The sequence below is a fragment of the Neomonachus schauinslandi genome, chromosome 2 (assembly GCF_002201575.2).
Source record: "Neomonachus schauinslandi chromosome 2, ASM220157v2, whole genome shotgun sequence".
Taxonomy (NCBI): domain Eukaryota; kingdom Metazoa; phylum Chordata; class Mammalia; order Carnivora; family Phocidae; genus Neomonachus; species Neomonachus schauinslandi.
The window spans coordinates 91676681-91704296 of NC_058404.1; the positions used below are offsets into that span (position 1 = coordinate 91676681).

The window sequence follows — 27616 nt, forward strand, 5'->3', positions numbered from 1 at the left end:
GTTGGTTAATACCTCTCCCCATCACAAACACATACACACACACACACACACACACACACAAGCACGGACATCAATTTTGAAAGTAATATATTGCCAGAAAACCTTGAAGTTGGCCATTCATTCCACTATTAATTAGGAAACACAACTAAGAATATTAAAAACTCTCACACTTCTAGAACAAAATTTAGTTTTAGTCTTATGCAATTCACCACACCAACACTTGTTTTCTTCCCTTTTTTCATGATTAAGAAAAGAGTCACTCATCATGAGAAAGGGAGAAAGAGGATGGAGATTGTGTTCCAAACTAGATAATTGCAACATTCTTTAAATATTTTTTACTCCCAGGCAGACTGGGTGAGCAATGACCCAATGATTAGCAACTGCTCTCAAAGAAAAGTGAATATGTAAGATGAAGCAAAATAAAAAGTGTCTTCATCGATACAATATTCTCAATAGAAGTTTTTACATGGATTAATATATTTCCATTAAAATATAAGTGCCCCTTTAGAAACACTAATTTAGTCACAGGTTAGTATGAACTGCTTTAGTTTGGTGATAAATTTAAAAACCTCGTTTTCATCATAAGGAAATAAAAGTTTTGATTAATTAAAGAGGAAAGAAGAAAATAAAACAATTTTGAACAACCCAAGGACAGCTCTAGAGAACAGGGTCTGCCAAGCTAAGAAATGACAACTTCAAGAAGTCTACAATTAGAACCACTGGGGGAAAAAAAAAATCCATTCAATAGAACAGATACTGAATACTAAAGCTTTACACGGCACCCCTTTAATCTTGATTTAATCTTGTGTGTTTAAAGGTCATACTGTAGAAATAAAGGATGAAATTTCAAAGCTGGTTATGCGGTTACTATCCAACAAGGGCTATTGAAAGGGGGAATCTCCCACTAGCTAAGTCAACCCAACAATCAGAGCGCCAGGCCCTTACCAGAGCATGCCAGTTATCAGAGGGACAAACTGTTAATATTTATACTGACAGCCAGTATGCCTTTGGGGTAATCTATGATTTGGGGATGTTATGGAAACAAAGGGGTTTTCTTATGTCCTCTGAGACCCCAATCAAAAAAAGGACCACAAGTAAGTGAACTTCTTATTGCTACTCTTTTACCTTCTGAAATTGCTGTCATCAAAATAGAGGCCCACATTACAAGGACTGAACTTGAATATCAGGGAAATGCCCTAGCTAACTTTCATGTACAGACAGCAACAATAGAATATATAAAAGTTGCAACTCAGGTGGCAAACTCTGCTTCAGCAAAAAATAGCCCCTCATTGCCAGACTTTTGTTATCTTGATGTTCTTGTAACATAACAATTGCCTGCTCCTGAATCAGAAAAAAATAAGATGGTCAAATAATGGCTGTAAATTAAATAAACAGTTGGTGCTATGGAAAACCCAAGAAAATGGTTTTTCCTGGCTCTCCAGTAAACGCCAATGCTCAGTTTTTGCATTCCTTTATCCACCATGGTGCCTTTAAGGTGACTCAAATTATGAATAGACATTGGTGTAGCAACTTCTATAAAATTGTGCAAACAGTTTACTACCAACATGGAACCTGTCAGGTCTATAATCCTGCAGAAACTACTGTTTGTCCCAAGGGACCTCAGACTTACTCCTTCTCGTTCTTTTGAGCACCTGGAGCTGGACTTCATTCAGTTGTCACTTAGTGGGGGTTATCGATATACTTACGATTTTCTGTATGTTTTCTGGATGGTTTGAAGCTTTCCCCTGGCACAAAGCTGACGCTCTCACAGTGGCAAAGAAATTATTAGAGAATGTGTTTCCCACTTGAGGATGACCTTCTGCAATCTCCAGTGATCAAGGCACCCACTTCATTGGACAAATCATATGAGCCTTAATGAAAACCTTGCAAACTTCTTGGAATGATTACTTGGCCCCATCATCCTCAATCATCAGGAAAGGTCGAGAAAACTAATGGGATCGTCAAACTCAAAATCTCTACACTTGTTGAAACTACTGGACTCCCTTGACCTATAGTATTGCCTCTGGCCTCGCTGACTGTTCTCAGACCCCCTTTGGGAAACATAGACTAGGTCTACATGAGCTAGTCACTGTACACCAATTTCTGTTGGTATACAACTTTCTGCCGCTCCCTCGTTGTCATGCTAGTATGGCTAGCTACTGTAAGTATTTAATGTCTTATGCTAAAGAGTATCAATAGGTTAAAGAAGCCTTCCCAGATCCCAATTTAAAGGATCCCTGTTTGTTGGCCATTGTCTGAAGTCTGGTGACTGGATATTCTGGAAACATCATCATCAGAGGACTCCTCTTGAGCGCCAGTGGAAGGGACATTACCAGCATTCTCAAGCACCAACACTGCTGCAAAACTGGAAGACATTGAGCCTGTAGTACACAGCTCACAAGAAGGCTGTACCTGGCATCTGTAGACTACTTCCACCCAAGACACCAGATCAAAACTGCATCCTTTAACAGAACATGAAAGTTTTTCGCCTTCTCTTTCTTTTCTTTATTCCAGCATTGGCCTGGAAAGCTAATACCCTCATCCATATTTCCTAGACCATTGCTAATGGGGGTGACCTTCAGTCAGTCCCTCTTAGAAGTCTTTTACTGCGTTCAACTTTTGTGACAGAACATCAAGTGCCTTGTTTTTTCCCTTCTCCAATTATAACTGTACTTATGCAATTAAACTCATATGCCTATGTAAATCTTTGTACAATCACACTCTCACATTCCCATGAATATCTAGATCAGATCTGCTGCCCGAACCCTAAGAGATCTCTCCAGCATCACCCATCTTTGCAAGGTACTCAGAACAACTCTTTATTTTAGGCTATGAGATCTACTTTCTGAATGTGCTGAAAACCTAATTGATCCCTGGGTTGTAGGGGCAAATGCATTAATCTCTATGAATGAATCCATTAATAGCACCTCCTTAATGAGAATGGTTTGTGCCCTAACTGGGTTTGTCTTTGTCTATGGTATTTATCATTCTCTTTGGACCTGAATACCTAGATGACTGGTGCATAACTGAGCAATGCCTCTTAGGTTATCCAACTGTGCCCCAAATTTTTCACAAACTAACTAAGACATCTCATTAGTCGGCTCCCCTGAATTTACACCATCTAGTTAGAAAAGACCTCCCAGGAGGCATTCATGACTCAGGATTTGCTTCCTTTGGCAGGGCCATACTTCCCTGGTTAGGGATAAAATGTAAATGAGAATATGATCAGAAACCTCTCCTTAATTTTTGAAGGTAGCATAGAATCTATTGCTAAGACAATAGCTACCCAACAATGATCCTTAGACTTTCTGACCAAGGTTGTTCTTGACAACAAGATGGCCCTCGATTTTCTTTTAGCTGAGTGAGATGTCTGTGCTGTGGCCAACACCACCTGCTGCACTTGGATTAACACTTCTGTGGAAGTTGAAACTCAGGCATATAAGATCACTTGGCTTAAAAATGTTACTCCTTTAGTGGGGTCTTTCTTTGACTTATTTGATTTTGATTGGTTTGGGTTTTGGGCGACCATGGCTCCAAAGTGCACTCCAAACATTAAAAATACCCTGCCTATTATAATCGTAATAATCTCCCTAGTGCATTGTATTCTCTCAAAAGCCTTAAATGTATGTTCACAGCTGCTAACCACCAAGAAAATGATCTCCCTAAGACTAGAATTCCAGAAAAGAAGCAAAGAGAATGACAAATTTAAGGACTATGACCCTGGAACCGTGACCTATGGATACCACAAAAAGAAACAACGGAAGCTGCCAAGTGGTAGCTGAGAGTGGTGCTAATGCCTTAAATTTTGATCACATCTCTCAGTCAAGCTGACAGTCTGATCAAAAGGAAGGAATTGTTAAAAAGGAAACCACAGGTCCAAAATGGAGTCACTTCTGCTAAGCCCACATCACCAAATGGGGGCTTTATTCCTAACCTAATTGCAGTTTCAACCTTCCCCAGGAATGCAATCTTAATCAGTCAGTCTGGAATTTTCTGCTCAGTGCCAGTGAAGTAACCCACATAATAAGACCCTTTTATTCCCCAAAGGGAAGTGACCTTGCCTGAAATAATCCTTTATTTTGTTTATGACTCCCTTGTCTGGTTTTAAAAACCTTTCCCTTTTGGTAGCCCTTTGGAGCTCTCTTCTACTTGCTAGGTGGGATGTTGCCTGATTTATGAATTGTCCAGTGAAGCCAGTTAGATCTTTAAAATTTACTCTGTTGAATTTTTGTTATTTCACACTGCCCAAATTCATTTTATAAGTCACATGCAAAAAAATATCATTCTGTCAATTATTCAGTAACTCCAACAAACATTTATTTGCATGGAAATAGAAAGTTATTCAAAAAGCACATTGGGGATTGGGGGAAAAATCAGGTAAATATATCCTAGTGCAATCATACATATATATTTTTCAATAGTAGGAATAGAGGGCTATTTGAGAGTTGCAAAGGGAAATGACTGGAACTCAGCAGCTGTGAGTTTTATTTCCTGGACTCCAAACCACCAATAAATAGAGAGGCAAAGGTGAACTGAGCTGATGAGTGGAAACCAAAGGCAAGTCAACTTGCATCTTGAGATTGTGCAATAAGCCCTGTTTAAATACAACTCGAAAGCAGTCTGGAGTGTTGAGAAAGGAATGATTTCCATTTGGATACTGTATTCCATACTTTTGGTAATCAAGAATAGGGGTAAAGAGTTGAAAGTGATATTAATAATAAAATACACCACCTAATGTGCATTAGCATTGTTGCTACGCATTTCACATTTGTCAGTTTACTGAATTCTCATAAGACTTTTTACAGCTAAGTGTACTTCATATTTTACAAAGGTAAAGATCAAGACTCAGATGCGAAAGAACTTTTTGAAAAGATCTTCCCTGACTTTCTACAGCATTAAATAAATTTAAATTTGAAATAGTGATCATATGGTGCAGTGCTTTTCAAACACTTGGGCAATGATTCACAGCAAGAAATATATTTCACATTGGGACCTATATCACACATGTATTGGAAGAAATGTTTCACAAAGAACTGTTTGTTTTTACCATGAGTGATGTGTTTTCATATTCTTCTACTCTACATTTTTTCTATTCTATTTACTTATAGTTTTGTTTTTATGTTCTCATCTTAATTCATTGACTTACTCTCATGACCCACAGTTGGGTTTTGACCACAAATTTGATTATTTCATTATCTGACCATTTAATTATTTAGTATTTTCCTATAATTTCTTTGGTTCTCAAGGCAAACTAGAATTTTCATGAAGGCAGATATTACTACCATGCATCCTTACCTCCCCTCATTGTTGGACCTTACTATAAGTGTGTAATTCAATAAAATTTAATTTTTATGTCTGAAAATTGTTAATCTTGGTTAAATGGAAGAGTCTGTGATATGATTCCCAGAAAGGGTAAAAGTAAGGGATAGGAGGCACAGGTCTAGGGGAACAAAGTAACTTGTAGTTATAGCTGTCAACATTTCATTGAGAATCATCATTCCTGGGTATTCAATGTCCAAATAGAGGAAATACCTAGTCCTATCCCTTGTTGCTTCATAAAATGAATTTCTGTTCAGTTTGTGTAGTCTGAACTCAAGAAAATCAGTTACATAAACCACACACGAGATTACAAAGCACATTTCTTCTATATTACCTTTTAGCTGCTTCAGACTGTAATTTCTGAAAGATTCATTCAGATTATTTTTACATTATAAAAAAATCTATACCTTAATTTATATTTTCTTCTTGAATAATGATACCCATCTGTATTTTGTTTTTTCTTATGATTCCATTGACTTTAAATATGAAATAATTTCTTTCTAAAATTTTAGATAAAATGTTTTCCTGTTATTGCTTGAAGGCATTCATATCCTGTGTACAACTTCTCAATATCATTCCTTGTGGACCCTTGGTATTACTACAAATCAAAAAAATTAAAAAGAAAATATAACATTAAGTGGAAAATATATATATTTAAAATATTCATTGTGGGTATCATGAGAATCATATGGAACTAAATGCCTACTTTCAAAAGTATAAATATCGTGAAATCCTTTAAACCTAGCATATGTTTCTTCGAATGAGACTCAGTTTTGAACAGATGTCCCCTTAGACCTGTTATATTAAGACTAAAATTACTAAATCAGCATTAGTTGTTTTTAAATTTAGGGCCATATTTTGCCACTGATTTTTATTCAAAGCTCCCATGGGCGTCAGTGGAAGATCCATGCATGGAGAAATGGCATAATATGTATCCTAGTTTTATTTATTTCATATGTATACAGCAGTATAAAATAATATATTACATTTACACTCATTTTACTTATGTATTATTATAGCATTCACAGTAACAAACACTATAGTTAAGATTTAAACTCATCTTTTGTTATAATACCCTGTTTTCACTCACAGATAACTGTCTCAAAAATGTGTTTAGAACTGAAATCCCCTGCTTACTTTCAGCTCTATGATGTACGGCTATATTGGAAGTCTGAGTTCTGTTATTCAGATATTTTTGAGTCTCATGTGAAATTTTAATATTTGCATCGTTAATGCAAAATTTTCATGCAACTCAAAAACATCTGGAGTGTAAAACTTCAAACTAAGCATGTGACAGATTTTCAAGAAATAAAAGTCATTTTTCTAATTTTACAAATACTTAAAAAATAACAGTGTTTAGAAATACATGCATGCACACTAAAGGTATTAGAATTTTAGTCATATTATTGCCTGCAATACTCTGGCGGCACCCATCTACCAGCATCCTCATAGAATGCTATAATCTAAAACCTATGCCAAGTTTTAGAAGAAAAAAAATACTCTATTGAACAGTAGTTCCACAAATTACTGTATAAGGATTTTGTTCGACCTAGCAGAGGGAAATTCCTGGAAGAGCTAACAATATATAAAATAATTTTACTACTCCATGACATAAAAAATATGGAATTTTGTCATTTTCTGTTTTTCCTTGTTAAAAAGGAACATAAAAAGGATGTTAAGTGCAAAGCCTTTACCACTACAAAATTGGAGTTGAAAAAGATAAAGAACCCAAGAAACTGCAATATGAAAAATATAGGATTTTCAGAAAAATTATCAAGTATACCAATGTTTTAAATATTTTTGACTTCCTCGGGTATTAAAAGCACACATAGAAATATGAGGGTGGAGAAAGAAAACCACATGAAATGACAACTAACAGTGCTCTTATCAGTCAGTACCGTAATTTTCTTTATCCTGCCTAACATTTGCAACATTCTGAGTAATTATATTAAATATTACATTTACTCCAGCAAATAATTTTTGTAAGGTGAAATGGTACAATGCATATACAATTATTAAAGTTTTTGTTGAGAATTGTGAGGATTTTTGTTCCTCCTCTTGTTGGAGAAGTAGGAGAGTTTCTACATTACAAATCTAATGGCAAATTATAACACTATTAAGAAATGAAGCAAGAGGATGAGTAATTAAAATATTTAAATCTTCTACTGTAGTACTTAATTTGCAATGTTTGATAAAGGCATTGCATTTAATATCTTCAAAAAACAGAATATACATGTTTCCTTTATATTTCCCAAGAAAGATGATACACTTATAGTGACACCATTATATCTGTTAAGTAATTCTGATGTGATATTTAAATATTAGATTTAAAATGATTTCACAGAATTATGTTCACAAGGTAAAAATTAGAATTTTACATGTGGATAAAATATCTCTAAAAATTGTCTTTTGACATACCTTTGAAACATTAAGACACTGTTTCCACAGGAAATTATTTTGACGTTTTTACTACTCTAAAACTAACCATGTTATCAAGGAGTAAATATCATGATTATTCATTTTGGAAATAATTAATTGATGAAATATTGTCTAATAATTTAGATATTATTTTCCTTTGATAAGTATAAAATGATGTAAGATTGGATATTAGGATGACTAGATTAAACAGAAAATTAATCTAAAATTCCTTTCCATGCTAATCTAATAAATGCTTACTTGGAAACCTTTGTTATTAGTGGATTGCATTTTTCTGTTTCATAGTCCCCCCATCGGGGGTATAGCTCAGTGGTAGAGCATTTGACTGCATAGTCCCCCCATCAATTGGTAGATAACATTTTAGCCAATTTGCTAAAATTATATCCTTACTCTATTGTAACTTTTGATTTATTCTGGATGCAATAGATAATTGATTAATAACTAAACATTTAGTATTTTGTTTTAAATATTTTCCCACAAATTAGGTAAAATTTCCTTGTTTTTTCTTGTTGTTTGTTTTTATAGATTAATGATATAATTTAAAAATTTAAATGCAAATTAGAAGAACTCTTACTATGACATAAAAAAACTAATGCATAAATATATGGCATAAGAAGTTTGTTCAAGGGAGATTATATACAATCACATAAAGGGCTAAATAATTAAAGAAACTTTCTTAAGGTTGAATGAATGAATATAACCGTAATATATGAAGTGAGTATATTCTCATTTTTAATGCATGTGATAAGGCAGATGGATGTGTGTTTTCCCCCATAATTGTAAAAGAATGAAAGGTTTTAATTAAAGCAGAGTGATTCAACAAGAAAATCATTTTCTTGTTTAAAAAGCAATTACAACAAACAGACGCTTTTCCAGCTAAATTATATAGAAACATATCCTTACTAAAATAGTCTATCATTCAAAATATTAATGTAGTAGTGCCAAAAGTTTGAGAAAATGTTACTGCTGCACTGACGTGAATGCATGTGCTTTTTGTGTCATATGTGATGGATTAGTTTTATATATTTTTAAAGGGTTCCCAAAAGGCTGGAACATTATACATATTATTTTAATAGATAAAATGATTGGGATTATGACATATTAATATCTATAATTTGATAACAGTCAAATGAGTGATGCTGGAAGCCACTCAAATATATACATATCAAGGACATATAAATATGTGTATGCATTTTAATGTTAAATCGAAGGAAAATAATTCCTATTTAAATGACCATAAAATTGGATGGGGAACATTTGTTATGTGTTAAGTTTTAGTCTGTTCTTTAATAATACAGCACAGCTCAAACTATTGCTGAATTCATAAGATCAGTTGACAATTAAGGTAAATATTGGCAAATTGATCTGTAATTTGGATTGGGCAAACATTCAGATATGTTGAAGGCTTTTTTAGAGGGGAGCTATGAGAATTCTGTTTTTTGCTAAGAAGATTATCTCACATTCTCCGATTTTTCTCTCTTAATTTCTCTCTTAGTTAAGCAATAAACAACAGCAGGAAAAAAAAGAAAAACATGTAAAAGAAAGGAAAATACACCTTAATGAATTTAATAATTAACTTCATTGACCTGAAAATAAGAGTCAAGCCTAATCTTTCAAGGCTGACTCGGGAAGAATTTTTCTCATTAATAAAACACTGACTATATTTAAGCTATAAAACTCTCACATGTAAGATAATACTAAAACAATAACATACCATGTTTCTATCTCCAAATTTATTTAATTTATTTTAAATTTAGAGATCCCTTATATCTTACAGTTACTCTTTACCAGTTCAGATATTGATATATCTCTATATATTCATATAGAGTTATAAATAGATTTTATATTCATGTGTTATTAGGAGTCACAAAACTATGTAAAACTATGTAAAATAAAATTCTGTGTGAGTTCTATGGTTGAGGACTTCTTAAAATAGTAATCTCAATGACGTATTTTACATCACAAAATGTACAGACACCCAGTGTTTGTTTTTGTTTTTTTCTAACAACAAATACAGGTGAATTTATAGATTCCTTATAAAAGCTTTAAATGATTCTAAATTCAAAGCCATAGAAATAGAATCGAAAGAATGTAGATTGTTAGAGATTTTGATATTACATGTTCAGTGCTCTTCTGATAAAATCGACAGCTATATCTTTGGCATTGAAAATTCAGTACGAGTTCTTGACAAAATTTTGTAGCTTAGAGCTTCGTTTTCTTTTCAACAAGGAAAAACAGGGTTGAATAAGATATGAAAATTGGGAGGAAGTTATTAATGATTTTTTTTTCTTAGTAAGTTTATCTTTGGGACCCTGAATTACCTTTTACTTTACTGTATGATGTGGACTGTATGAATCCATTTAAAAACCAACTGAGTTGTACCACATTTTAGGAAAATTATATAATATAATATATATATTTTATATTTATTTAGAAGCTTTGAAATAGTACAGTAAACACTTTGCAACACGGTGTATAAACTACAGAATGTCTTTGATATTTTGTGGGTCTTCAGAATACAACATTTTTTAGAACCCACAGGTGAAAAGAACATAATCACAATCTCTCTTGTAAAGTTGGAATAGTTTGGGGAACACTTGATCACACAAAAATAATATAAAACAGTCAAGTTTAAAACAGTGATATTGCATTTATAATGCACAAATTTCCTTTATCTTTATGACTGGCTTCTCGTGGTGAATATAAACATCTAAAGGGCTCAGTGACATTTGGAGAGAGAAAGATATATAGTGCTGTAAACAGGCACACACTGATCGGAGAGGCAAAATCAGTTGCCTCTAAAGTTTCTACAGTTCTGCACATTTCAACTCATTTCTCAGGCCTGCTGAGAGCAATTAGGTCCTATAATTGGCCACGACGACTCCGCCGGCAATCTAAAACTCAGTTACACACAACTAACTGGATGGCCAAGATAATGAAGTTGAAAAGTTGATGCTTTTGTTGGTCGACTTTGTGCAAATCATGCTGCTTCAGGTAAATCCTGTAGAATTGACTAGCATATCCTTTTCCGTGCTGTGAAAAAGAAAGAAAAATACTCTAAGAAAAGGAGCCTGGGTTTTGGAGTTTAGAATTGCATGTCATTTTAAAAAGAAACAAATACAGTTGGAAATAAGTTGTGTCCCTATACCAGACCCATGTAGTGTCAAAATATTTCAGTGATGACCTTGGTTTCTAATAGTTATAGAGAAAAGTTGCTCTGGTGCTTGGCTTCCTAAAAATTACAATTTTGATATTTTGAAAAATCAGTTTCACGTGGGAGATGTATACATATATACGAACCACGAGTAATGTGGAGACTAACCTTTTAAAGGGACATAGAAAACAATCCCTACTTCACTATTTATGCAGGATCAGAGTATAGGAAAAAATGTGTGGTCCTTAAAACATTCTAGAACAATCCTTTATAATATCTATGAGCAACTGGTTATACGTCTAGTTTAATAAATTCTAAATTATATATATATTAAATCAATATATAATACAGAAAACTGTACCAGAAAATGTTTATGTAATTAAAAAGTTAAAGGGTGCTTCACATTTTCTCGGTTTACTTTATCTCATCTTTGAAATTACACAAAAACCAAATCTTTTTATGTCTACAAAATAAAAAAAAAATCTAAATGTATCCCCTAAAAGGAATCAGTTTTCTTATAAGGAAGGTAAAGGTGAAAAGAGAAAAAGATATTGAATTTGGCCCAGTCTTATACAATGTATTGAATTATGAAGTAGAATTTCTAAATTCAATCATTTAGGTTTTACGATTTTAAGTATTTTATTTATTTATAATGATAATGGTTATTTCTTCCCACCTATCGATAATCTTTATATTTGGCAATGAGCACAATCAGAACAGAAACTGTACCCCTAGGTCAGTATCTGACACATAATAGATATATGATAAAAAGGTACTGAAAATTGTGCACCATTGTGATAAAAGGCAATTTGGTTGTGTAAAATCAACTATAACAAAATTATATATATATATAGAGAGAGAGTGAGAATTAAAAATTAAGAACTACTCTAAATAGCATAACTGAATTGTTTCAATCTGTGAATAGTTGGATTTTTTTTGTTTGTTTTCGGGCTTTCTTTACACAAATAGAACATACTGGTCAGTTCAATTCCTCGTCTATGGTATTTTTCCATTAATTTCAAGTAGATTATCTGGTTATATATTTTTCTTAATTTATTTCCCTTATTCTCTCATTTATTTCTCCTCACAAGCTCAGTTTGTGACCAACCAACCTAAGATTTCTTCCTTAGGACACGGTTTAACAGACACATCAATTAAAATTGTAAAAGTCAGGCACTGCCATTGACAGAAATAAAGTTGAAAAGGAATATATACATGTACTGTGTAGTAACTAGTATTGAAAACAATCAAAACATATTTTGTTTTGTAATAATATATAACAACATGAATTATAAAATGAGTTAACTCTAACGCAGGACTACATGGTAGTTACATGGTAGTTACTATAACTTACCTGGTCATAATGCTACAGAGAATATTCTATAAAAGCAAATAGAAATTTGGTCTTTTTAAATAATCAAATCCTATTTTCCTATGTTGTTTAATTCAAATTCCCTGTTTCATGATATACTTCAGTATATCTGATTTAAATATATTTGGTTTATACCAATCAGAATTTAAAATTCTTCAGTAAATTCAAATAATTAAGCACCGTAGCAATTCAGGTTCGTAAAATGAATTGGACAAATAATTACAGTGACCAAATAATTTATTGTTCAACCTGAAAAATTGTGTGAGTAAAAGGGAACACTATCAATAATTACATAAGACATACTCTTGTGCTTTCTTGGACAACCCAGGAAATATGAACACCCCATAAACAATACCACTTTTCTCAAATTAAGTTAGAGATATTACTTACAGGATGAAGTTTCTTTCTTAAAATACTCATTTAGAGGAAACTAATTTATAGGAAACATCTCGAACACTTATAGTTCGAGGACAAAAGAAACTCAAGAGTGACCTATCCTCAACCTATAATTTATTATGTGCAAAAATTAATATGCTGAAAAGCTACATCTTAGTATAATGCAGAAATTAGTCAACCTGATACATATTTAAATCAGTAAAATATTTCTAATTAGGTTAAAAGATTACTTATGGGAAAAGCTATTAGCATGGATATGATATGTTCCTTTGATTCAGTCAAAATACAAAAAGAAATTGTATTATTAAAATAGTTCAGAGTTTTAAGAACACAGAAGTTTAGCACACATTATACTTGATATCTTAAAATCTAAACACAAGCTTAAATGCATATTTTAATTACCACCTAGAGTTACGGGTGTGCTGCTTTTATTTAAAGTGCACCTCTTCCAGCAGTTGTATGAATAAAATAATCGCCTTTTATTAAATTATCTTCTCCCACCTATCTGTTAATTCAGAAATGCAAATCTGAATGGGACAGGTGTTAAGGGCTCAGGTTGAAGGTCAGAACAAAGTAGGACGAGGAGGAAAGATTTCCTCCATTTCCAAAGCAAATTTCACAAATGTGAAGTACGACCAGACAAACTAGAGGAAATGAAATATTACTACTAAGTCAGAGTCACAAACATTTTGTTTCAAGGCTTTTTAGAGATAGTTTGAATACTGAATACTCATTATCTTTGGGGGCTGTCTGGGTTAATGTTGGACAAGTAGCACACAAATATATATATATATATATGAAAAAGCAATGTTATTACATTTTAGAGTCAGTGCCAAGGACAGTTACTGCACAGTGTTAACTGTTAAGTCTATGCATTTGCTGAAGCATTTCAGGCTCGAGAGAATGGGTCAAATACATTGAATCTCTATGCTTTACGATGTATTCTACATATGTTTCAGAATTATGAAAGCATACTTGAAAATTTTCTGCTTTTTCTTTTCAATTCACAAATGCATTTTTCCCCCTAGCTACTCATCAGCATAGGTAGGGAATTGGTCACTTGATAGAGATGAAAGATTTTCTTTTCAGTCAAATCTAAATAATAGGAAAAGGACTGTTAGTATTTCTTTTTACTTCTACTTATTCATTCACTGCCTTTATTCTTCATAGTGAATCACAGAAATCTCACATTTAAGACATTTATCTCATTGTCTGAACTATGGATGAAAAAATCACTCTTAAGGGAAAAGAGATATTCAAATATTTGCTTTTTATAGTTTAACACATATATGTGTGTATATATTTAACACATATGTATGCATACATTTAACATATTTTTTGATGGAAGTTCCAGGATGCGTATTTTTCCTCATATTGTGGAATCCTGTAATTGCCTTCGATAATTTGTAAAGTACGATATTAAACTTTGGGACATTTACAAATTCTGTTTGATGACTATAAGCATGTATGTTGCAAAAATAATTGTATAAATATCAGTACTGATATCCTATTTATACCATGTATAATAGTATAATTAGCTTGGTGAAAAATAATTTGGTATAATATATTAAAATGACATTGTAATAATTTGACTATCCACATTTCTATACTTGCATTACAGGAAGCAAAATACCCTTCATACTTTATGACAGTATGAACCACAGGAGCTAAAGAAATATATAAACATATGAAGTGACCTAACCTTATTTCTGTGACTGAAAGAAAGAACAGCCTTCAAATATCCCAGATGACTGAGACTCCATAGCAGTGAAACACTTCCAGAGGCTATCAGTAACCTACTCCAGAGCACACTCAAATGTTTAAGGAGCCTCCCGGTCAGGACACTTCTTTATATGTAAAGTGAATTTAGCAGACAAGAGTTAAAGCCCATTACCCCTTACAGAAGTGAGAAACACCTGCCCTCTGTTCCCTGAGTAAAAACGTATCAGAAACTGAAAGATCGTTTAAAAGCAAGCCTCCATTAGAGATCTGTCCAGTTGAATAATCAATTCTTTTAACTTTCCTCTATCTTATTCTTCAGCCATTTTTGAGGATTCTCTTTCAAAATCTTGCTAATTTTTTTTTTCTGTTTAACTGTAGAGTCCAGCAATGAGTATAGTAGTGGTAACTATTAAATATGGGTTGCTGCTTGATTTGTCTTTTATCTTCCCCCCCCTTGAACAGTATTAGATTTGTTTTTATATTTTAAAATATAATTGTACATGGTTCATATTGTAAATGTTTTCCTCTTCACAAAAAAATGACAGGTTTTAAATTTTAAGTTATATATAATGAAAAAACCGATTAAGCACTGTAATTTATTATGAATTATAAAAAGACTGAAAGCTTTCTGTTAATATATATTATCTTTTGTCCAATAATACTAGCTTAGTGCAGCATGAACTTGAATTCTTACATTTATTTCATAATATGCACAACATCCTCATGCTAAATTTTGTTTTTTCCTCTCATCAAACAAAATGCTTTTTATCCTATCTTGACAGAGTTAAGGGATTATAGAATATATCTAGAAAACAAGAGTTCATCTGGAGAAAGTGGCTCTCATATATAAACTTGATTAGTCTTTTAGAAAGAAAACTTTGTGAAATAAATGACTCAAACAATCCTTTAGAACATTCATGCCAGAAATATATAATAAAGCCAAGGGTTCAGTTTATATGTGTATGTAATGATTACAATGTAATTTGCAATTAATAAATATTTGTTAAAAAAGATAAATTCATGGGTATTTGAAGAGGTAAGAAATTGGTGAGCGTAGTTTTGTGGTAGAGAAATTGACATCAATGAAGGAGTAAAATGGATCTTTTCTAAGAGAGGAATATGTTGAACATATTCTTTTCATAGACATTCAAGCTCTCGCAATTCCAGCACCCTTAACTACTATTAAGAAGAAAACCACTGCCTGTCATTTCCATCGTTTAAATTGACATCACTTAGACCAAATTCCTAAACTGGAGCCTCATACCTAATCTAAATGCAGTTTCAACCTCCCCCAGAGATGTAGTGTTAACCTGTCAGTCAGAAGAAACTTTTCGATTAGCGATTAGCACCAGTGAGTCAGACACAAGTGCCCTCTCCCTTCCCCAAAGAAAGATGAGGTAATCTGCATGTTAAGACCCCTTTCTTATCCTCCTAAGGGAAAGCAGCCTTGCCTGGAACAATCCTTTCCTTTTGCTAATAACTCTTGCCCCACCTTCCGTCTATAAAAACCTTCCATTTTGTAAACTTCCTCAGAGGGCCCCTGTATTTGCTAGATGGGATGCCACCCAACTGGTGAATCATGTAATAAAGCCAATTAGATCTTTAAAATGTACTCGGTTGCAAATGGCAAGATTTCGTTTTTTTGATGGCTGCATAATATAATGTACGGTGATTAACATAACATAATAAAATAAAATTTTAAAAAAATGTACTCTGTTGAATTTTTGTTACTTAACAATAGTGACCGTCTCCCCTAAGAATCCAGTGTAACCAATACCGCTCTATTTTAGTTGTGATAAAGACCGTATACTAATTTGAGGCTATGGATTAAAAATAAATTAGGACTCATTTTCTCACTAAGAATGGTATGTGCAAAGAAGGAATTTATTTTGTAAGCTGGAGTATCCCCCCCAAGATCAAGTAGAGTTGACGCACTGTGCAAAGCCCTGAATTTACTATCAGCGAAAATTTCAGAACTTATTGCTCAAAGTTTGTTTTCAAGCTGAACTTCATTCTTAATTAAAAGACTTAACAACCTTGAAAAGAGGAGCTTCTATTTGTCCAGAAGCACATTCCACAACCGTGACACTGTTCCATGGCTCTCACATAGCTTTGTATGAGGAAACGAATCCCCTGAAACATCCCGGGCTCCTTCTAGATAGAGGATCCATACGTTTCTAGAGATTTCTATATACTTGCATGTGTTTGTGTGTATGTGGGATGTGCAATTTAAAATCACCTTCACACAAAGGTGATGGTACATTTACAACTGGTTCACTAGGAAGTTTCTAGTCTGTGGGTTACTGCAACCATGTCAACTACCACTAATATTTTTGACAGGGTAGATGTACAATAATAGTAACTCAATTTTGTTTGGTGTAAAAATCTTTACCTCTAATTAACTAGATTGATTAAGAGTGCTTTGAACTCTACAGCAAAAACCATTGATAGTGTATCAGCTACTTTAATTAGACAATACACTTTGATTATTATCATTATCTAAATTGATTTAAGCAAGATAGCTAAAAACAGTAATCATGCATAATTTTTCCATCTAAACACAAGAATTGTCAATATTCTAAATATCTGTTTTTAAATGCTAAAAACATTACACTTTTAAGTTAAAGTATTTGGGAAAAAGTAAAAACCTACTATGACAAGGTATTGCATAAAATTTTATAGGTTGAAGGGATCTATTCCAAACTCGTCTAGAAATGCGGAAAATTATGCCTCAGAAGCTTTACAAATTTTCCCTGAAGGGGGAAAATAATAGGACATGACCCTACTCAGCACATCTGGCCACTCTTATCAGGCTCTCTTTGATGAACGAAACCACCTTGCCTCATTGGTGTCTTAAAATCAAGTTTGGAGACGGAATTAGTTTTTAAATGCTTCCACCCGACATTGGTATATAGTTAGGCAACGGAACTCTAACATACGTGGCCCTCTATGTTTATGATACCATTGAAAATTTTCCTGGAATCCTTTATCATAATCCACTAAAATATGAACACTGATTTGTTCCAGAACTATTTGAAAATCACATTTTTTACACTGGCAATAAAGAAATACCCTTGAAATTTCTTTTGAAGACAATCCACTCAATTATCTGACTTTAATAATGACAAAGAAACTTTCATTCAAGTTAGACAAATACTATTATTTTGTGTATCTAAAATTCTAACATGATATCCATATGTTCCTTTAAAGAATAAATGGTTCTTCTTTCTTCTTTGAGAATTATGAATGATAACATTTACTGACATTTAGACACTTGTATTTCAACTAGTTTCCTTCAAAACAACATTATAAGGAGATCAAATTAGTTATTTCCCTGTAAGGTTGAAATTAGCATTAATTTTCAAAGCAGAAGACATGAAAAAATGCCTGAACGGGATTGGTCATTCCTACAGGTATAGGGATCTTATGCGTATAGATCTATCTGCAACACACATCATTGTACTGTGATATTAGATCAACTATTAGTGATGTGCTCAACTTTGTCTTTTATATGAAAACCAAGCAAAATATCCAGCAAAGATAGGAAAAACTTAAAAAATAAATACATAAGAACTTCATTTAAAAAATACAAAGCCATGTATCTATTTATTAACCACTAATAACCTACTAAGCAGGGATACAATTTCAAAATAACTTAAACAAAGCCTTAGATAATTAAGCCATGAAAATAAGTGGAAAATCTTCTGGATTGGTAAATAAAATACTTATAACACAATTTATACAAGTTTATTTTCAAGAAAGACACACACAATACACATGACTTAGAAACTGTGTGTAAAAATATGGCTGTTTATTTAATATTCTTAACGATCTGATTTCCCCTAATATAATTCAGTTGCTTCTATGTCAAAACAAATAGCATATTAAAAACAGGAATTGCAGCCTCAGAGAGGGGTTGGAAGGCTGACACACTGAAAAGGGAAACCTGACCACTCACACTAAAACAGGTTAGGAACCCCAAGACTATGTATGGGCTTCCAAAACCCCTTGAGCGAGATTGGCAGAGGAAATACACAGTGCCCAGTTACATTTGAATTTCAAATCAGTAATGAATAATTTGCTAGGATACATATGCCCCATGCAGTATTTAGGTGTCATGACTTTTATTTGCTAAAATTGGCAACCCTATCTTAAGGCATCTGCTTCATGACACTGGTTACCACTGAGACAAATATTAACAGTATTCCCTAGAAAAATGTTGCATTCTATTTTCTAATTATTTTATAACACTGTAATTCATATATTTTCTATGTATTTCCATCTAAAATCATTTAAAATTAAGATATTGATTTTTTAATTTAAATTAAAATTTAAAATTCAAAAGAAGAAAATATATAAATATATAAATAAAATTCAAAAGATAGAGAAATGAAGCTCAATTATCTACAATATAATTTCATATTTAATGAATTAAATATCATACATGGATGCAATCTTAATTGTCATTTATTTCTTTGTATCAGGATTAAATTTTAACCTTGTTTTGAATGAAATCTTTGTTTTTGTGAAATAGATATAGCATATTAGATAAAATGTTCTTTCTTCTTTTCCATAGTAAACATAATTTTAAATCATTCACTCTAAATTCTAAGCCTATGTATACATTTTCATTTTAGTTATCCCCTAGAAACTCATTAAACCACCTCCCCCTTGCCCTTTCAATTTAACCTATCATCAGATAATTAAAGATTTGAAAACTGATATGCAGGGCACCTGGGTGGCTCAGTCAGTTAAGCATCTGCCTTGGGCTCAGGTCAGGATCTCATCCTATGCATTGGGCTCCCTGCTCAGCCAGCAGCCTGCTTCTCCCTCTCCCTCTCTTCCTCACTTCCCCGCCCCCCGCTCCTGCTCTCTTGCTCTTTCTCTCAAATAAATAAATACAATCTTTGAAAACTGATAGGCAGTGAGCCGAACTCATCTTAAAAAAATCACAAAAATGCTAAATTGTTGAAATAAGATTATATCATGCTTGTTAAAGTTTAGTTACGTACTAATTAAATGACAAGATTTGGATCCTTAAATAGTTATATTACATCTCATGACTTTACACTTTGTGTTTACATAGGGTTCATCTTAATTACTGTAAATATTTAACCATGTAATAAATAAAAGTCATGCTATACACTTACTATTTATGAAAAATATCACAATAAATCTAGGAAAAAATTCAAATTTTAAATAATCAAACTTTGCTGAGGCCAGTAACAGATTCTGGTTAAATAGTATTGACAATGTATGTATATATATAAGATACCTATAACATTATTAAAACATGATAAATGTACAAACCTACCTGCATATTTAATAAAGTTCTCACACACAAAAAAATCAAAATTTGGTCTTATTCAAAAAAAAGTATTTGAGATATTCAGTTGCCACAAGGCCATAGAAAAATAACTAAGAAAACAATCTGAAAATAAGTTAAGCAATAATGATGATGAGTAAAAATACCAAACACTTAAAAATTGTTACACTGGAACCCCCAAAACCTAAAGGAAAGTCAGATAAATTGCCTATAGCCATAGTTATCCTGTACTATGAATAATCTCCTGTCCCTGCCTATAAGCATGTGTTACAATGAATCTCCATTTATGCTCATGTTTAATTACCTTATATTTACTTAATTTTTTACATATATGTTTGTAAATGACACGCAACAGACCATTAAAAAAAGATAGACCCTGATATTATGACCTGAGCCAAAATCAAGAGTTGGATGCTTAACCAACTGAGCCACCCAGGCACCCTGAGGCTTAAGTAGTTTTTAAAGAAAAAGTGATCAATCAGAAAAAAAAGAATAAAAGGACTAATATAGTTAAGGCTAGAATAAAAAGGACATGGAAATTATGGAATGTTGAAAGATGATGAAATCAGGGAAGAGTATGTTAGGAATGGAAATTGTTAGGTTTGGAGGGTTTTTTATTTGTTTTGGCATTAAGAAATTATTATAATTATATTAATTTGTGTGAGTTGGGAAGATGCCTACCTAGATAACTAAAGAGAAAAGAAATAGCACTTGCTTTCTTATCTTTAAGATGTTTCATTTGTTGATTCATTGATGTAGTCTACAAGCATTTATGCCTGTTTACTTTGCTTGAGACTCTAAAATGAATACACATGGATTCTGCTTTAAAAGATTTAACAATCCAATGGTAAAAACAATTGTTTTACAAGATATTTTAAAAATAGCAATCATGTATAAAAATCTAGAAGTTACAGGAAGAATGTGTATCTGTCTTTGTCTGGAAAGGCTTCTTATTAAAGGTAAAATGAGTTGAATCTTGATTGATGAGTAAGAGATGGCCACACTGATGTGGTGAGGAGTGGTTTTGGAGATGAGAGAGATGCCAGAGGGAGAATAGAATGTGTCAAAGCACAAGGACCTGGGGAAAATGGTGTATTGAGAAGCTGACAATCACTGAACGACATGAAGCAAAAAGTGTAGACAGGGTTTAAACAAAATAAACTTCTAAAGCTAGCGAACATTATTGTGGCCACAACAGGGAACCTCTCAAATTTTTTAGAGGAGACTATTGGAGTCAAATGCCTAAAAATATAATTAATACTCTACTTGACAGTAGAAGCCAGATGGAAAAACAGAGGGGTCTTCATTAATTTTGGTGAGCTGGGCAGAAAGGACTGGAATTGGGGAATGCAAAAGAAAGTACACCTGTGTCTCCTCACAGAGCCCAGCAAAGACTCCAGGGTTTATACTTTACATATCTAGAAATAGTTTGCATTCCATCACCCTAAATCTCCCAAATGTAACAAAATATTTTGCAATCAAATGATTACCTGGGTGTTTTGGAGCTGATAGCTCAATACTAAGGATAACTGTGAAAGAAAAAGTGGTAAAAGGAGCTGTTCAAAGAAGAGATTCTGTCCCAAATCTCAAGCCTCGAGTAGTATCAGCAGCATTATGAACTAGGTACCTGTAGAAAAGCATGGAACATTTTTCCCCACACGTTTTAACAAAGAAAAAAACAAGGCAGATAATGATCATAGACTAACATTACATTTACTTTATAACTGTGAAACTAATTTTTTTATTAAAATATAGCTTCTGGTTTATTCTTTCATAGAGAGACACAAGTAAATCTCATCCTGGGAACATCTGGTCGGCAATTCACAGAAATAGTGAAGACACAGGGACAATTTTAATTATGGCATTTAAAATAACATATTTTAAGTGATTAAAGGTCACATGCATTTGATCAGATCTTTCCTATCTAAAAATAACCCCAGCCTACAAGTATTTTCAGTTATCACCGTTCCTTGTATCTACTTTTCACTTCCAAAAATATTAAATGTTAATTTAATAAAGTACACATATTTCATCTTTCTCCATTTTACTGAAATGTACTTTCAAGGGTGTTCCCAGTTAGTTATTAGTTTTCCAATCAAAATGCATTCCCCTCTGGGGCGCCTGGGTGGCTCAGTCAGTTGAGCTACCCACTCTTGGTTTTGGCTCAGGTCATGATCTCAGGGTTGTGAGATGGAGCCCTGTGTAGGGCTCAGTGCTCAGCACAGAGTTTGATTGTCCCTCCCTCTCTGCTCCTCCCCTTGCTCACGCTCTCTCTCTCTCTCTCAAATAAATAAAATCTTAAAAACAAAAACAAAAACAAAAACACATATTCCATTTCAGCACACGAACTTCAGTAGTACTATAGTGGTGGAGCAACCATTTCCCAATCATTTAGTCTGAAGATTTCAGAACCATCCTGGATAACTACTTTGTTTATCTTTTATTGCTACATCGAGAATTCTAATACTTTCCATTTGTTTTTTTTTCAAAATTTCTCTAATAGTAATCTTTTCATTGTCATTCTCCACCAGGCTCTTATTGCCACAAAGCCTGACAACTGCAATAACACTCTGCTGATAAAAAAAACAAAACAAAACAAAACAAAACACCACACAACACATCCTTTCTGACTCCCCTCTGAATAGTGTCCAGCTTCTTAAGCCTGGGATTCAGATAGGGAATGGGTTACAAATAAATGCTCCCTCTAGAATCAGGTAATCTCAAATAAAAAGTCTAGCTCCCCCTCACTAGCCATCAGACCACAGACAAGTTACTGGACATCTTTTTTTCCTTAATTTTATAATCTGTAATTTGGCCAGAATAATTATTTCATTTGGTTATTGTAGGGCTTATATGTATTAATATCTGAAAAGTTCTTAGAATCACTAGTGCTAGGCTGATAATAAGTTCTTAACAATTGTTAGCTACTATTACTATTGGTATTATTATTTAAAATGAGTCTTGATCTATCCAAAACATAACTTTCAAACTTTAACTTCCACTATTCCCCCTGGATTTATGTTATAGATTTGGCAACCTTTATTATTCACTTCGTATGTGTTTGCTCTCTAGTTCCACACTCTTGTTCATTCAATTCTGTACTCCTAGAACGCCTTTTTTCTCTATCAGTTAAAATCATTCAGATAGTGCTCCAATAATGGCCCCAAAGTAGAGTTCTATAAATCCTTCCTTGGTTACACTCTAAGAGATCTTTTGCAAAGATAGCCAAAGCCATTTATTATAAAAAGTAAATATCTTCTGTATCTGTTAATGAGATGAGAAGCTTAAAGTAGAATCATTGAAAAACAGTGCATTTTGAGAAGAGAGAAAATGCTTAATTGAAGTTGACATTGCGATTTCATTCACAGATATGTAAATGAAAAAACAATTAAATCTGTTTTAAAATCTCATTTTTTCCCCCTAGTTGGGCACCAGTACCCTTTAGTGCAGGAATTCTCACCATTTTATAAAAAAATGAGAGATTTTTGTTTTCATATGAGACATACACATAAAAATAAGAATATATAATGCTGAGTTATAATCGGACACTATAACGTAGTTGTTAGGGCTATTATTATTCGGGCAAAATAGTGATATACATGCAAAACGGACCTGGCACGCGGGAGATAAAAAACACACGGACTCATAAAATCATGAGCAGTACACAGAGAGCCCAATGAATAAACCATAAACAGAAAGTAAAGTTTGGATAGTTTTTTAGGCATTTCTCCAATAAGCTTGTGACACCATTTGCTAGTTCTATGTGACTTTTAAAGACAAAGTTACAAAAACATAAATATAAAATGCTGAGAGAATTAGATTTATCAGATAGTAGGAGTTTAGTGAAGAAAAAGAGGCAAAAAATTTTTTCAGCTTCTGCATGTTCAAATACTGATTTATGGCAGACAGATATCTTTCATATATCTTATAGAAAGACTCAATTTTCACATAGTAACAGACTGTTTTCATTTACTCTATGTGATGATCTTTGGGTATCTGTGTCTCCCACACAAGGATGTCAGAACTGTTTGGAGTAACAATGTCCTGTCTAAGGCCAGAATTTACTCTAATGTGCTTGTACAATCGACGAAATGCAGCCTATGTCAAACTAGATATGGGCATCTATTTGTATCACTTAAAAATTTTTTGGCCTGAAGAAATTTAAATAAAATAAAGAAAATTCTTTATTTTCAAATATAACATGCTGCTTCTTTTACTGAAATAAGAATCTGTCAACTCAAAAGTTTATTCTTTGTCAGATTATTTTTACTGTTTGTTGTACATGATCAAGTATCTTTACCCATTGTAAATACACAAGTTAAGTAAAATAATGAGAACATGACATTTAAAAAATTATAATTGTGCTTTGTGACTAACATCACCATAAAATGAATACAACCCAGTCTTTGCTGGGAATTATACCTTTGGTTCTATTCAATTGGTTTCACAGATGAAAAAGGGATACTGTACTTTTAAAACATATGTATTATGTGAAAGAATATATACTGCAGATGTAAAATAGTGATATATCGTGAAAAGAACATTTGGAGTCTGATTTTTCTCTGGGAGTAAAAGAAAGCATAATTAGTTCTATTTAAGCCAGGATTTTAATTTTCTCCATACTCAGGCTGATGTCATTGTTCCAATTTTAACTGAATGTATAGTTGCCTTGAACACTTAATGAGTGCTTCCTTTGGGCCCAGGCACTCATTGCTTCAGATATGTTAAATAATTTAATCTCTACAATGAGCTTTTGAGGATCTACGTCACAGATGAGGTAAATGAGTTACAGGAAGGTTAAAGAAATTACAGAGGTCACCAGCTAGTAACTGGCTGGGTCAGTATCGGAACCCTGGCAGATCGGCCCTGTGACAGGAGCTCTTAACTATACCACATCACATTTCTGATATGAGGACAGATATAAAGTCCCAATCTTGTAATTATGTAGTGGGCTACAAGTCCAAAGGAAGTACACACATACCGTAAGAACAAAATCAGAAAGTGATATTTGCTGAAATTGAAAATTTCAAGTTATCATAAAGTCAAAATGGATAAAATTAGTGATGCTTAGAAAAACTTACCCTGAAAATAACACTAGAGTATTTTTCAAGTATTTGCCAAGACCACAGTCCAACTAGGTTAAGTAGGTTGTGCTTCATGTACATCTTAAAAAGGGAGTTGAGAACTTTTCACTAGTGTGGTAATATGCCTACGGTCAGTTTACTTTTTTTTTTTTTCAAAATTATCTCAAAAGAGGGCTGGTAGTTAGCATGACCTATAGGGTGGGAGGATATCAATAATTAAAAATCCTTTTGCATATTTCTAGAATGGCACAGAGCAGGTGACACTGAGATGACCTGATCTGAGTATGTTGATCTATGCAGAAGATACTGTATCCTTCTACTGCATGAGGATGCATGAAGCTATGTATGCTCACTAATAATGAACCTGATCTGATGCCCTTTACGTTTTCAACCAAAGTTCTCATAATATTTCTATTTTCCCCCTGGATATTTCTCAAGAGTATTTCAATTCATTCCATTATTACATACGTATTTAAATTAAGATATGATCTTATTTTCACATCTATCTGTGATGAGTTCATGAGCCATAATCATTTTCCTATATAGTTGGCTTAGAGAACATTTATATAATCTAGCTTTAGGGTGAACAAAGCCGAAAGTCACCACGGCTGGACTATAGTAGGTGCTCAACAGTAAGTGGGTCACCCTGTTTTTGTCAGTAGCTTGGGAAGAGTTTTTCTTACAGTTCTAAACTGCCAGGGCACTATTTTCTAATAAATAATAGTATTACAAATAATAGGACCCATCTACAGCCTTCTGAAATTAGAAATTAATTGAAATATGAAAACCTTTAAAAGATTAATAAAGGGCATAGAATTAAAATTAAGCTCAAAGCAATATAATGTATCTTTTATAAACTACATTCAATGTTTTAAGGGGAAGATAATATTTCCCCATATTAGATATATTAGCACACCCTCTCTATAACCATTATGAAAACATAATTTCTATGAAGAATTCCTACAAAGCAGGCAATTTAAGTTCTCAAGGATTATGTCCCTAGATCCCAAGCTCAATATTAAATGTGAGAGATGAAAATTAAATTATTTAATGTCAAGTATTTCCCAAAAATAATTCTAAGTAAGCCTGCATTAAAAAGATACCTTTCTCAGTAATTTCAATGAGTTAATATTTTGTTCTTATAATTTGAGAAATAATTATCTTCACACCATCCCATATATAATTAAAAAATATTGATTTCCCAAATCCTTAGCTTAATTCAAGTTCAAAGGAGTTAGAATTCATTCCAATCTATCAATAAAAGGCATTTCTACATGGTCTAATACCAAAAAACCCCTTTACCTCTATATAATTAAGTATATTTAAATAATCACAAAATACTCCTGTATCTAATTCAAAGATTATTTCATCACCATTGATTGATAAAAATAACTATCACCTTATAACATTGGTTGTGTATTTATGAAATCAGTGCCTTGACTGTGTCTTATTTCATCTTTTCATGACTATAAAATGGGCACTCAGTAGTAGCTACTAAAGTTATTAAATTTAGACTTAATGCTTAGCTAATACAATTTCCCATTTATTTTTCTTTTCATTTTATTTTTCTTAAGTGTGTAATTAATTCATGCTTTCATGTTATCAAGCTAATGCTACATTTTAACTTACTCTCCAAAGTAACAAACCAAAATGTAATGATCATGTACAGTGTGCTTGCTATAGCTTCCAAAATAATTAAGAAAGCACCTATTACTATGAGGTTTAAGGAGTAGCCAACTTGGGGCGCCTGGGTGGTTCAGTCAGTTAAGGATCTGCCTTCAACTCAGGTCATGATCTCAGGGTCCTGGAACTGTGCTTCCTGCTTGCAGAGAGCCTGCTTCTCCCTCTCCTCCCTCCTTGTGCTCTCTCTCTCTCGCTCTCTCGCTCTCTCTCTCTTTCTAAAATAAATAAATAAAATATTTTAAAAATAAAAGGAGTAGGCAACTTGACCTTGAATCATTATTAATCTTGGTTTCATTTTTTATTTAATTGTGAGCCATTTCACAGTAACTGACACCAAGGATTTTCCTTAAAATTCAGCAGAAGATAAAATGATACCACAAGTGGAAAATTCTTATTAAAAGAGAAATAAGCCAGCTCAATGAAGATTCAATATTTGACAAAGTCAGGTATTTAAAATCTATAGTCATCTCTCTTCCTTTTATAAATTATTGTTATATATAATATGGAGCCTTACACTTTTAAGTTGTAATGCATACTTTTTTTTTTTTTAAAGATTTTATTTATTTGAGAGAGAGAATGAGATAGAGAGAGAGCATGAGAGGGGGAGGGTCAGAGGGAGAAGCAGACTTCCTGCTGAGCAGGGAGCCCGATGCGGGACTCGATCCTGGGACTCCAGGATCATAACCTGAGCTGAAGGCAGTCGCTTAACCAACTGAGCCACCCAGGCGCCCTGTAATGCATACTTTTAATAGACATGATCTATTAAATCTATAGATATATAGATATATAGATATATATATAGATATATTGCATATCTATATCTCTATGTATATTTATGAATTTAATAGACAAATTTTATACTCAGCTTTTGCCCTCTACACATGTCCCCATATTTCCTTCTAAAACTATGATTTCTTAATTTCTGGTACTGGATATTTAATCATCCGTTGCAATTCAATGTGTGAGGGGGACAAAAAAGGCTTTACAAAACCAATTTTTTTCCTTTAAAAATCCCTAAGAAATATAAGAAGTCATCTACCACAGAAACAGGAAGGGAGTGAAATTGATAAAAACCTAGGCTTTCTCACTTCCCTTTCCTTCGTCCCCCAGTAAAACTGAGCCTC

The 27616-nt window shown here is 33.1% G+C and overlaps 1 protein-coding gene across 1 annotated transcript in view; it reads right to left on the reverse strand.

The window, feature by feature from the left end:
- Positions 1-10210: 10210 nt before the first annotated feature.
- Positions 10211-27616, reverse strand: part of PCDH10 (protocadherin 10) — a 41030-nt gene continuing 23624 nt past the window's right edge. Inside the window, exon 5 of the mRNA XM_021679350.1 lies at positions 10211-10788. Within this exon, the coding sequence (XP_021535025.1) occupies positions 10769-10788 (20 nt within the window). The 3' untranslated portion in view covers positions 10211-10768. The remainder of the gene's footprint in view (positions 10789-27616) is intronic.